The 12,174-nt window shown below is 42.1% G+C and overlaps 1 protein-coding gene across 1 annotated transcript in view; it reads right to left on the bottom strand.

Moving 5' to 3' along the window:
- Positions 1 to 12,174, bottom strand: part of BANK1 (B cell scaffold protein with ankyrin repeats 1) — a 172,802-nt gene that overhangs the window by 29,801 nt on the left and 130,827 nt on the right. Inside the window, exon 8 of the mRNA XM_083459213.1 lies at positions 119 to 227. Within this exon, the coding sequence (XP_083315339.1) occupies positions 119 to 227 (109 nt within the window). The remainder of the gene's footprint in view (positions 1 to 118; positions 228 to 12,174) is intronic.

The following is a 12,174-nucleotide window of genomic DNA, read 5'->3' as shown; positions in this document are numbered from 1 at the left end:
TTAACTAAGCTCACAAAACTGTAGCTCTTCCCTGTGGATGTACGCATTAGGACATATAAATTTATATTGTCACTGTGGAGAAGAAGCAGTGTTGGAGATCTCTATACCAGAAACATACAAAGTCCATTGCAGAGAGATTCCGAGCTCATCATCACCATGTAAGTATCATCTACTGTCTCGACTTCTTCCTCCTCCTGATTGTTGCTTTCCTTGCTGTCTTCTTTTATCTGGGAGGGAAAAGACCAAAGAGTGCTCAGTAGCAGGAGTGTCCATCAGGGTTTCAGTGCAGGCCAGAGAGCACAGTTCTGGAGCCAGCCATGCAGATATCCCATCTGGTCCCCTACTTTCTGCAGAACTGGTTTCCCTCTGAATGAGCTTTTCCTTAGCAACATCTGCTTCAACACAATCCAGTTCTGTAAAAAGCGTAACAGGAGACAAAGGAACACAGGGAGAAAACATAAAAGGTTGACCCCCTAATTGCAATAAGTTAAAGCTGACAACTTGTTGGCATGTTTGCACAGGAATTAACCAGCTCTTTTTGTGTGTGTGTTGGTTTGTTTTGCAAGCAACACTAAGCATAGACCACAGCAAAAATCCAAAGAGCTATTTTAGGAGTGCCCAAGCATACCTGGTGCAGCAGAACTTCTATTTGATAAACATAAGCCCCAAGGTCCCTTTGGCTAGAGGAACTAATCTGGGAATAGGGAAGCTCAGGCATGTGGGTCAGTGTGGCTCTCCAGTCCTTTGTAACTGGTCCTTAGGACTCTCCCCAAGCCACAAACCCCTCTGCCCTTTGCTTTGTATCCCCTTTGGATGTTTTTTTGCCTGGCCAGAACATATCTATGAAATCTAATTCTATTTTTTTTTTATTTTTTTTTTATAAAATTTTTTATTGCGTTTCTTTCCATAGGTAAACAGATTTGTTTAAACAGCAGCATACAAGAAACATTTTCTATATATATAAAGAAAAACAGATAAAAAGAAAAAATCATCGAGAAGTTTTCACAACATCTTTTTGGACCTCCTCACATCCTCTCAGCATTGCATTCATCATTCTAGCCAGTTCAGCAATTTATTATCTTGTTTCCCAACTTATTATACCTTTAAATTTATTATGTTACCAATTTCTAAAATTTGTAATTTAATTTTAAGACTCTTAATAAACATAATATATTGTTTCTATTTTGTCTCGTCTTATTCCATCAACACTTGCTTTATCATTTACTTAGATAAATTGCAGAAGCATAACATTTCTTAGTCGTGCACAATCTTAACATTCATACAACTTATAATATTTTTGCAAATAGTCCTTAAATTTTTTCCAGTCCTCCTCCATTGTTTCTTCGCTCAGATCTCGAATTCTGCCAGTCATTTCTGCCAACTCCATATAGTCCATCAGCTGCGTCTGCCAGTCCTCCAGTGTGGGTAAATCTGGTGTCTTCCAGAACTTTGCAATAAGAATCCTAGCTGCTGTGGTTGCATACATAAAAAAGGTTCTGTCCTTCTTTGGCACCTTCCGGTCCACCATGCCCAAGAGAAAGGCCTCTGGTTTCTTAGAGAAGGTATATCTGTATACCTTTTTCAGCTCATTATGTATCATTTCCCAAAAGGCCTTTACTTTCGGGCAGGTCCACCAGAGGTGAAAGAAAGTCCCTTCTGCCTCCTTGCATTTCCAACACTTATTATCAGAAAGATGGTATATTTTAGCCAACTTGACTGGGGTCATGTACCACCGGTATACCATTTTCATAATGTTCTCTTTCAAGGCACTGCATGCCGTGAATTTCATACCGGTGTTCCATAACCATTCCCAGTCCTCAGACATAATGTTATGTCCTACATCCTGTGCCCATTTTATCATAGCAGATTTAACTGTCTCATCTTGTGTGTTCCATTTAAGCAGCAAGTCATACATCCTCGAAAGTACCTTAGTCTTTGGTTCTAGTAACTCCGTCTCCAGTTTCGATTTCTCCAACTGGAAACCCACTTTTTTGTCCATTTTGAATACCTCCTGAATTTGAGCATAATGTAACCAATCTCGCACCTTACCTTTTAATTTGTCCTGGCTTTGGAGCTTCCAATTATCTCCAACTCTTTCAATCAACTCCCAATATTTTGGCCAATAGGCCTCCATATTGGGCTTTTTTTTAGAAATCTTGGCTTCCACAGGTGATAACCACCTCGGGGTCTTACTTTCTAATAAATCCTTGTACTTCATCCAGACGGCAAAAATTGATTTTCTGACAATATGGTTTTTGAACAATTTATGAACCTTCGCCCTGTCATACCACAAATATGCATGCCAACCGTACACATTATCAAACCCTTCTAGATCTAGGACATCGGTGTTTTCCAACAGGAGCCAATCCTTCAACCAGCAGAAGGCTGCAGCTTCATAGTACAACCTTAAATCCGGCAGGGCAAACCCCCCTCTTTCTTTTGAGTCAGTTAGTATTTTAAATTTTATTCGGGGCTTTTTGCCCTGCCAGACAAACTTAGAAATATCCTTCTGCCATTTTCCAAAACATTCCATTCTGTCCACGACCTGAAGGGTTTGAAATAAGAATAACATTTTTGGCAAGACACACATCTTTATAGCTGCGATTCGGCCTGACAAGGTAAGTTTCAATCTTGACCAGATATCCAAGTCTTTTTTAATTTCCAACCAACATTTTTCATAGTTATCTTTGAAAAGATTTAAGTTTTTAGCGGACAAGTATACCCCCAGGTATTTCACTTTTTTAACCACACTTAACTCTGTCTCTTTCTGGTACCCCTCTATCTCTGTAGGTGTCAGATTTTTGACCAAAACCTTAGTTTTTTGTTTGTTTAGCTTAAATCCCGCCACCCGACCAAACTCCAAGATAAGTTCCAAAACTCTTTTTGTGCTAGATTCTGGCTCCTGTACTGTCAAGACTAGGTCATCTGCGAAGGCTTTCAGTTTGTATTGTTTCGCTCCGACCTCTATACCTTGCACCATCTGGTCCTCCCTGATCATATTCAGCAATACCTCCAGAACAGAAATAAATAGCAGAGGGGATAGAGGGCACCCCTGTCGTGTCCCTTTTTCAATTTGAAGTTCTTCCGACACCACATTGTTCACTATCAATTTGGCTTTTTGCTCTGAGGGGGCGGCGCGAAACTGTAATGGCGGTCCTCTTCGAGCTCTGAAGAGGGGCTCCGCGGAAAAGGGTCGTTCGCTGCGGCATAGCGACGACCCATTAAGATAAACCACGGGTAGAGTGAGCCCGTGGCCGTGGGACTCGGCGGGCACCAGAAGCTGCTCTGAAAACACAGAAGGGACCCCGTAAGGAGACCCGGAGTGAAGGAGGGGTAGCGGTGCTGTGAGTTCATCGCTCTTTCCGCGGAAGTGAAGCCGCGCGGCCGTTGCAGATGAGCGCTGATCCTTCTTCCTAAATTCAACACCAAACTGCAAGTAACATACCCGTGAGTAAAGGGCTTAAAATTGGCAAAGAATTTGTTAAATCTGGCTGAAAACGGGAGACGAGAAAAGGGAAGTCCGTCTTCCGACATTGCTGACAAGATCAAAGCAAAGCTTTAAAAAGCGGAAAGCGCTTGAAACGGGACTGAGGGAAGTTCTAACTTTTTCGTGCTATTAAACCTGCTCTTTTTCCTGCTGAACTGAAGGTGGAAAGGGACTTTGATTATAAGAAGGAGTAACGGGGGTTTTTCTCCTACCTCCCCCTTCCTTTGGGTTGTATTTTTAAAGAGCCAGATCGTCGGGCTGCCGGAGAGAGAGTCTGTGTCAAACTGCGGAAACAGTTGCAAACTTTGTAAAAACTTTGTTGGAGCATAACTGATACATTTGAGCAGGAAAGTCTGGATGTGATATTGTTGCAAGCACCTTTTGTGAAACTTGGCTGAACTTTAAAAGGTGCTTTGGGGAACTTTGAATCTTTGAAGGGACTGTTGGATTATTGAACTTACTGAGTCGAAAAAAATCTGGAACTTTAATGGCGGACTACTTCCTTCTTTGTCTTTGAAACTTGGTGGCACTCCCTCTACAGGGCTTTCGGATTATAAAATCCTGGGAACTGTCTTTTGTTTTGAATTCCACTTTACCGGTTGTTTATAATTGAATTTGTCTCTCCCATGGAACAATAGACAATTTGACCTTGAACACTGACAGATGTGTAATGAGTGGTGCAGGGAGAACAAGAGCATCTAAAGCTAAGGAATCTAAAGAGGCCAAGGAAAAAGAAAAGGAAAGAAAACCAGCACAATTTGTACAAACAACACTGACCCAAGGACGCCGATCGTCGGTTCCAGCTGTACTGGTGACTCAAAGGGAACAAGGGGAAACAACTGAGAAGTCCACTGAGGAAGAGATGGCAGCAGGTGGGTCAGATATATTATTTAAACAAATATTGGAGCAATTATCAAGTTTAAACCAGAAGGTGGACGACCAGTCTTTGAAGATAGATAAAGCAACTTCCTCGATTCAAAAATTGACTGATCAAGTTTCCCAGCACACGCAAGCTATAGAGAATTTGCAAGGAGCAACAGCGGAAAATCGGGAATTAGCTGGAGAAGCAATCCAGAAAGTGGGAGCTCTACAAAAAGAAGTGGAAGAAATAAAAGGAGAAGTTAAGCCCCTGCACAAACAGGTGGGTGAACAACAAGTTTATCTGTCAATGGTGGAACTGAAAAATCGCGAGAGTAACATCAAATTGAGAGGTATCCCGGAACTCGAGCAAGGAGATTTGATTGGATACTTAACACAGGAATTCTCGAAGTTCTGGGGTTTAAAGGAAGATACAGACTTCAGGATTGTTTCGGCATATAGACTGGGAAGATTGGTAAGGAAAGACAGATCCAGAGACTGTTTGATAATTTTAAGATCAAAGGAAGAGAGGGACAAGATCCTAGGTCTCCATTTTAAAAAAGCAATTGAAATACAAGACAAAAGGGTGGAAATTTATAGAGATATCCCGAGACAGCTGTTGGACCTTAGAGCCACCTATTCAGAACTAGCAAAATTGCTGAGACACAACGCCATTCCCTATAGGTGGGAGTTTCCACAAGGATTATCCTTTACCTACAAAGAAAGGAAGGTCAAAATCAGAACACCTGAAGATAACCAAAAGTTCCTTCACGACCACGGAGAAGATCTCCAAAAAGGAGTGGATTGGCTTCCAGCCGTACCAGCACCAATACTGCCTGGAAGCGGGCCTACGCCTGCACCCTCGGGATCTGAGCAAAAGGAAGGCACCCCATCTTAAGAACGTTTTAAATAGAACAGGATGTCTCTGCAGCTACTTAGCTGGAACATAAATGGCGGGAATTCTCCGGAAAAAAGAAGGAGGATATTTCATATTTTGAAAAAAGAACAATTGGATGTAATATGCCTTCAAGAAACACATGTGACTAGGCTCCACAGGAAAGTATTAATTAATAAAAGACTTGGCCAAGAATTTATCTCATCAGACAAAGTCAAAAAAAGAGGCGTTGTAATTTATGCAAAGGAGAACCTGTCACCAAAATTCTTATTTAAAGATGATCATGGAAGAATTCTCGCAATTGAAATCCAAACACAAGGGGAAAAGATTTTGATATTAGGAGTTTATGCGCCAAATGATGGAAAATCAGAATTTTATAAGAAGCTGCATGAGACAATGATGGACTACTTGGACTATGCTAATATTATTGTGATGGGAGATATGAATGGGGTGGTGTCTACAAATATGGACAAATCTCAAAATCAAAACTTAACAACAGACGGCAGACTTCCTAAAACCTTTTTTGAAATGACAGACAATATGGACTTGATTGACATTTGGAGGACAAGGAACCCCTTGGGTAAGGAAGGAACCTTCTTTTCTGAGGCCCACTTGTCATGGACACGAATCGACCAAATTTGGATATCTAGAGGGCTGGCCCCGAAAACGAGAAAGGTGGAAATCTGCCCAAAAACCTGCTCCGACCATAATGCCTTAAAAATGGAATTGAGACTTTTCCCAACTGGATCCTTCAGATGGAGAATGAATGACACCTTGCTAAGAGATCAAGAGATCGTTAAGAAGGCCCAAAAAACGCTAAAGGACTACTTTGAAATAAACTTGAACACCACGGTGGAGAAAAGAATAATCTGGGATGCAAGTAAAGCTGTAATGAGAGGGTTTCTGATACAACAGAATACAATAAAGAGAAAATTTTGGAATGGAAAAAAGGAAAAAATTTTAGAGAAAATAAGTGAAGGAGAGAAAAAGTTGAGAACCAAACCGAAGTCAAAAGAGGTGCTAAGAGAGATCAAATTCCACCAAGCACAATATTCGAAATTGATCAATCAAGAGATTGAGTGGAAAATTAAACAAATGAAGCAGAGATCGTTTGAATCAGCAAATAAATGTGGAAAGTTGTTAGCTTGGCAGTTGAAAAAAAGACAAAAGTCAAATACGGTTACAAACTTGGAGATTCAAGGAAAAATAGTTCAGAAACCAGAAGAAATAAGAAAGTGCTTCCACAGATATTTCAAAGAGCTTTATGCACAGGGGCCTCAGAAAGAATCGGAAATGGACCAATTCTTGAGGACAAATGGACTATCTAAAATAAGTCAAGATAAAAGATCAATTCTTAACAGTAAAATAACTCAACAGGAAATTGAAGGTGCCATCCAAAATATGCAACTTGGCAAATCTCCAGGCCCAGATGGTCTCACCTCCAAATATTATAAGACTTTGAAGGATTGTTTGATACAACCGTTGTTGGAGGTTTGTAACCAGATTATGGAGGGGAGAAGGGCACCGGAAACGTGGAAAGAAGCATTCATCACATTGATTCCCAAGTCAGAGAGGGAAAAGACTCAGCTTAAGAACTACCGTCCCATCTCACTCCTGAATGTGGATTACAAAATATTTGCAGACATTTTAGCAAGTAGACTTAAAAATGTATTAAATGAAGTAATTCACAAGGACCAAGCAGGCTTTCTCCCTGGTAGACACATGTCCGACAACACCAGGAATATTATTGATATATTGGAGCTGTTGCGAATTAGAAACACAAGGGCTGCTTTAATCTTTATTGATGCGGAGAAAGCATTTGACATCATTTCTTGGATGTTTATGAAGAAAAACTTGAAGGGTATGGGAGTGGGACGGGGGTTTGAATATGAAATCTAATTCTAAATTCCCACTACCAATATACTAGAAGCTAACATATTGCTGAGGTTGGCCCTCACTTTACTCTGTTCTTTGACTCTCAGTCAAGGTACTTGATTTGATTGCCTTTGCCCTGTATCAGCATCCCTCTATTGTCAGAATCAATGTTGGCCCTGGGCCATTTGACATCACTCCCTTTCTGATTTTGGGGCCAGCGCTCATGTGATACAAAAGCTCTGGATAGAAGATTTCTGACTGGATCTCATGATTTTTATTTTTTTAAGAGCCTTTCCCATTCACCACACCCCTTACAAATGGAAAAAAGATGGCACCATATATATTTCCCAGGAGAGTGACTTTGGCCACTACCAAAAAGCTTTTATTGATGAGTCAAAGAGCAGAACCCCAGTAGCTGGTTGTATAGCATGTGCAATCTCATATGGATGCAAGATTCTTGATACTAAAAAGGTGTACACATTCTGAACAAAAAATAAAGTCTGCTTTCAGCAGCTGAATGATTTGACTGATACACTACACTTGTATACACATTTGTTTGTTTGGCATATTTTATTCTGTCTCTGCTAGTTGTGGGAGAGGAGAAGCAGTTATGCAGGCACAAAAGCAACCCCCTGCCCCCCCAAGGCAATCCCAATAAACCCCCTTTTTGGTTTTGTACATTTCACCTGTTTTTACAGCCATGAGGTCTAGAAACATGTCTCTGTTTCTATGAAATCACCCTGCTGAAACACTACCCAATGGGGCAGAACCATGATGGATAGGTAGGTAGCAAATTACTTTTTGTACTCACTTTGAATATTCTATCTGTTGGGGGTGCTAGTCCACTTGCCAGTGCACCGGCAAATTGCATTAGGTTGTATTCTACTTACAGCAGACCTACTGAAAATAATGACTAACTTAGGTTTAAAAATTTCAATGGGTCCACACTCAGTTTAACCTTCTTGTGTACAACTCAATGCCTTTTTGTTTTGTTGTTCTCTGTTTGACTCTGTGAGGGCTTACATTATATTTTATTTTTTCATTTTAACAAGGTAGTGCATCGTGTACTGCCTGGCATTTGCTTTTGAAAAAAGAGAAGACATTTTCAAGGCTGGAATTTAAGGAGCATATGTTGGAACTCCCTCCCTTATGGAAATTTGCCAAAAGCCTGAACATCTTTTAAACATGTTGTAAGATCTTTCTATTCAGGCTGGCCTTGGCTGTCAGGCTTTGATACCTGCTCAGCTTTTGAGCTGCTCCCCAGGATCATTTATATGAGCACAATTCTTTCCCAGGCCAGCAAAATACATGAGAGCAAAGCGATATCCACAGGATAACAATTCCCCTGTTTTTCTCACTCAGTACTACATCAGGCCATTATGGGAGTCAGAAAGCTGTGTGTGAGACTGCCAGGAGTCCCTCAGAAGTGGTTTGCTGTGTTGAGCAGAGCTGCTGCACTAGCTTCCTGTCAGGTGGGTTGATGAGAGAAGGCGGGATGAGGTGGGGTGGTTGATGCAGTGCAGTCACACTGGTGGAGCCAATGCATTTGCTGTGTGCCAGACTCCCCACTGCCACGTCTCTCACCCAGAGTGGTGCATGCTCTAGTTATCTCCCGCTTGGACTACTGCAATGAGCTCTACATGGGGCTACCTTTGAAGGTGACCCCGAAACTATAATTAATCCAGAATGCAGCAGCTAGACTGGCAACTGGGAGTGGCCGCCAAGACCGTATAGCACCAGTCCTGAAAGACCTACATTGGCTCCCAGTATGTTTCCAAGCACAATTCAAAGTGTTGGTGTTGTCCTTTAAAGCCCTAAACAGCCTTGGCCCAATATACCCGAAGGAGTGTCTCTACCCCCATCGTTCAGTCCGGACACTGAGGTCCAGCTCCGAGGGCCTTCTGGCAGTTCCCTCCCTGCGAGGAGTGAGGTTACAGGGAACCAGGCAGAGGGCCTTCCTGGTAGTGGCACCCACCCTGTAGAACGCCCTCCCATCAGATGTCAAGGAAATAAACAACTACCTCACTTTTAGAAGACATTTGAAGGCAGCCCTGTTCAGGGTTTTATTGTGTTTTTAATTTTGTTGGGAGCTGCCTAGAGTGGCTAGGGAAACCCAGCCAGATGGGCAGGGTATGCATGTATGTATGTATGTATGAATGAATGAATGAATGAATGAATAAATAAATAAATAAATATCACCACCCTCCCAGTAAGCAACAATGTCCCATCTGCTCCACCCCACCCAGTGATCTGGTCTCCCCTCCTTCGGGGGATGAGCATGGGAATTCTTAGTGAGAATTGCCCTCAGGGCTAGAAAGCAAGTAGCACAAGAGAGGCCCATTGTTACAGTACCTCACTCGTATCTGACTCTGAGGATTCCAGTTCAGATGTCCTAGCACAGAGGTCAGGCTCAAGTGGCCCTCCAGGGCTCTCTATCTGGCCCTCAAGTCTCTTCTACTTCTACTTTGCACCCTCCTTTGGCATTTTTGCCTGACTGGCACATATCACTGAGTTCTGATAACACCTCTAGTTTGATTGGATGAAGGCTAGAGAGAGGTGTGTGCATTTGTTGCTCCACCCACTTTCATCTGTGCCCACCATTAGCATGTGGCCTAGAAATGAATGAGGCCATTGGGCTGAAAGAAGCTTCCTATTCCTAACCTAGCTTTCCCCCTGCTCCATCAGAGTCAACAGCTGCTCCTGTTTAAGGCTCAGTCTGCTGCTGAAGCAACCTCTGAGGCTCTGCTCTCTTGATATCTCCAGCTTGAGCCCTGCATGGAACTGTCCATGGTATCTTCTCATCCTCTCTGCTGAGGTCAGTGCTCACGACAGAGAGCAGTGCCTCCGTATCCCTATCCATCTCAACTCATGCTTCTTGAGCAAGCGGAGAGGGTTCTAAAATGTATTGGGAACCTTCATGAGTGCAAGACGCTCTCCAGCTCATGGAGGGAGATGAGAAAGATGACAAGGGCGGTGAAGCTAGCACACCTGTCCCCACAATTCCATCTTGTGATTAGATTACATGCAGAGTTGCTGTTGTTTGTCAGTATGCATTGGCATGGTGTACTGCCACCTCTGTTCTCCCTGGCACCACCTCACCGCCACCACCTGCCTGCTACCCCCCCACTTTGCTTCTTCCTCCTCCTCCATCGCTGCTGCTTCCCACGACTGCAAGCACAGCCTCCCAGAGCTGTTTTGGCACGAACCCCCAAACAATGTCAAAGCATCATTCATCAGCCACCTTCCCAGAAGACGTTTTGGTGATTGTAAAGGTCGCACCAAAGCGCCTCTGCTCTGGCACATCAGGCGGTGGTAATGATGAAGAATCCCACCTCAGCTGTTTGGCTTTTTTCCCTAAGAGAGAAAAGACACATATCTCTATAAGAAGTATCTATTGGGAGGAAAATAGGGTTGATAGAGTGGAACTATGGCTAGGAAAGAAAGAGTTAAACAGCCTCCCTTCTTTGCCCGAGGAGGTGGTATCAAGATCCACATATTCATATGCATAACGCTCAAGAATTCAACATTTCAATCTATTTCAAGGCCCAGTTAACATCAGAACATAGATTCTGGGGCTCAAGTCAATGGCTTATCTAGCACAGCATCTTGTTCTCACAGTGACCAACAGACAGGAAACAAGCACAACGGCACTCTCCTCACTTGTCATTCTCAGCTATTGGAATTCAGAGGCATACTGCCTTCAACAGTGGAGGTCGATCATAGCCATTGTGGCTAGTAGTCACTGTCTGTACAAACGCCACTGCTCTACATTTTATATCAACTTTAATTTTATTTTTTGCATTTTAAAGTTGTAAACCACCTTGGGTGCCTTGCGATATGTAAACGCAATGTAATCCATTAACCATTTTAAGATGTCCATTAAGAGTCCCAGCTTTCTCTATCATATACTAGTCTCCATGACAGATAACCCTATCCATCCTAGCTGGAATACCTAGAAGACAGGATCACACTGTTAGTCTGAAAAATGCAGTATCAGTATTATTATTTTTGACAAATGCCCAAACCAGATAGCACTCCAGCGGTGTTTGTATTGCAAAGTGCTGCAATATACAGCTCATAAATATGAATGGTCTCTAAGAACTTGCCAGGTATGGCAAGCTTCTTCTTCCTCAACCAAACAAGCAAAACATTTCCCATGCCTGTTGATTAATTTGTTTCTTGTGCTATATTGACCTTTAAAATAAAGTGAACAACAACAAAAACAGCCCTCCACAAATGAAAGGTCTCTGGAATTAGCCCATTAAAACTTGCACTCAGTTCTGCTCAGTAATTCATGCACTTCATGTTGTTTGAAGAGTACAGTTAAATCTAAAACCTTGAATGGAATCCAAATCTTTTATGTTTTCTTTCCCTCTTCTCTTTCAATCGACATCCAAGCCACCAAACTGGCTCCCTTAAAACTGCACAGGCTTTTGCCTAAGAACTTTTGCCATCTGCACTTCTCAAACCAATATGCAAACCAAAACACAGCTGTCCTTCAAAATTTGAACTTCTCTGAATTTTGCAATGCAATTCTCCAGCCAAATAATATATCTGCAAATAAGAACGCATATATTATGCATAAGATAACATTATGCATAAAAATGCACAAGATTAAAAAAAAGCGGTAAGAAGGGAGAGCAGAGAGGGCCAATCACTAGCTATAGCACCTAGACAAGAAACTGAGCAGACAAACAGGTCATGTGGTCATCGTCTTCTCTATGGTCAGATATATTATATTGTATTTGAATAATTATTGCTCATGGTAACATTTTAAACAAGACATCTCCAAAAATAACAGCAGGTTTCAAAAAATAGGAGCTATCCTGGTAAAATAAATGTATACAGTCAAGCCAACAGTGGCATATTTTCTGTCCCACAGCGAAATGGGTAGTTCAAATCAGTGTAATGGTGGATTGCAGCGCTTTTCTCCAAACTAAGAACCAAGCTAGAAGTAATGCTAAACTATGAGTAGGGAACCTGTGGCACTCTAGATGTTGTTGCTGATGGGAGTTGATCCAACACTAATGGCTACTGCTCAGGGAAGATGAGAGCTGTT

The sequence above is a fragment of the Podarcis liolepis genome, assembly GCF_965112155.1.
Source record: "Podarcis liolepis genome assembly, chromosome: 9".
Lineage (NCBI taxonomy): Eukaryota > Metazoa > Chordata > Lepidosauria > Squamata > Lacertidae > Podarcis > Podarcis liolepis.
Note: the sequence above shows the minus strand (reverse complement) of the source record. Positions and strands in the feature narration are given on the sequence as shown.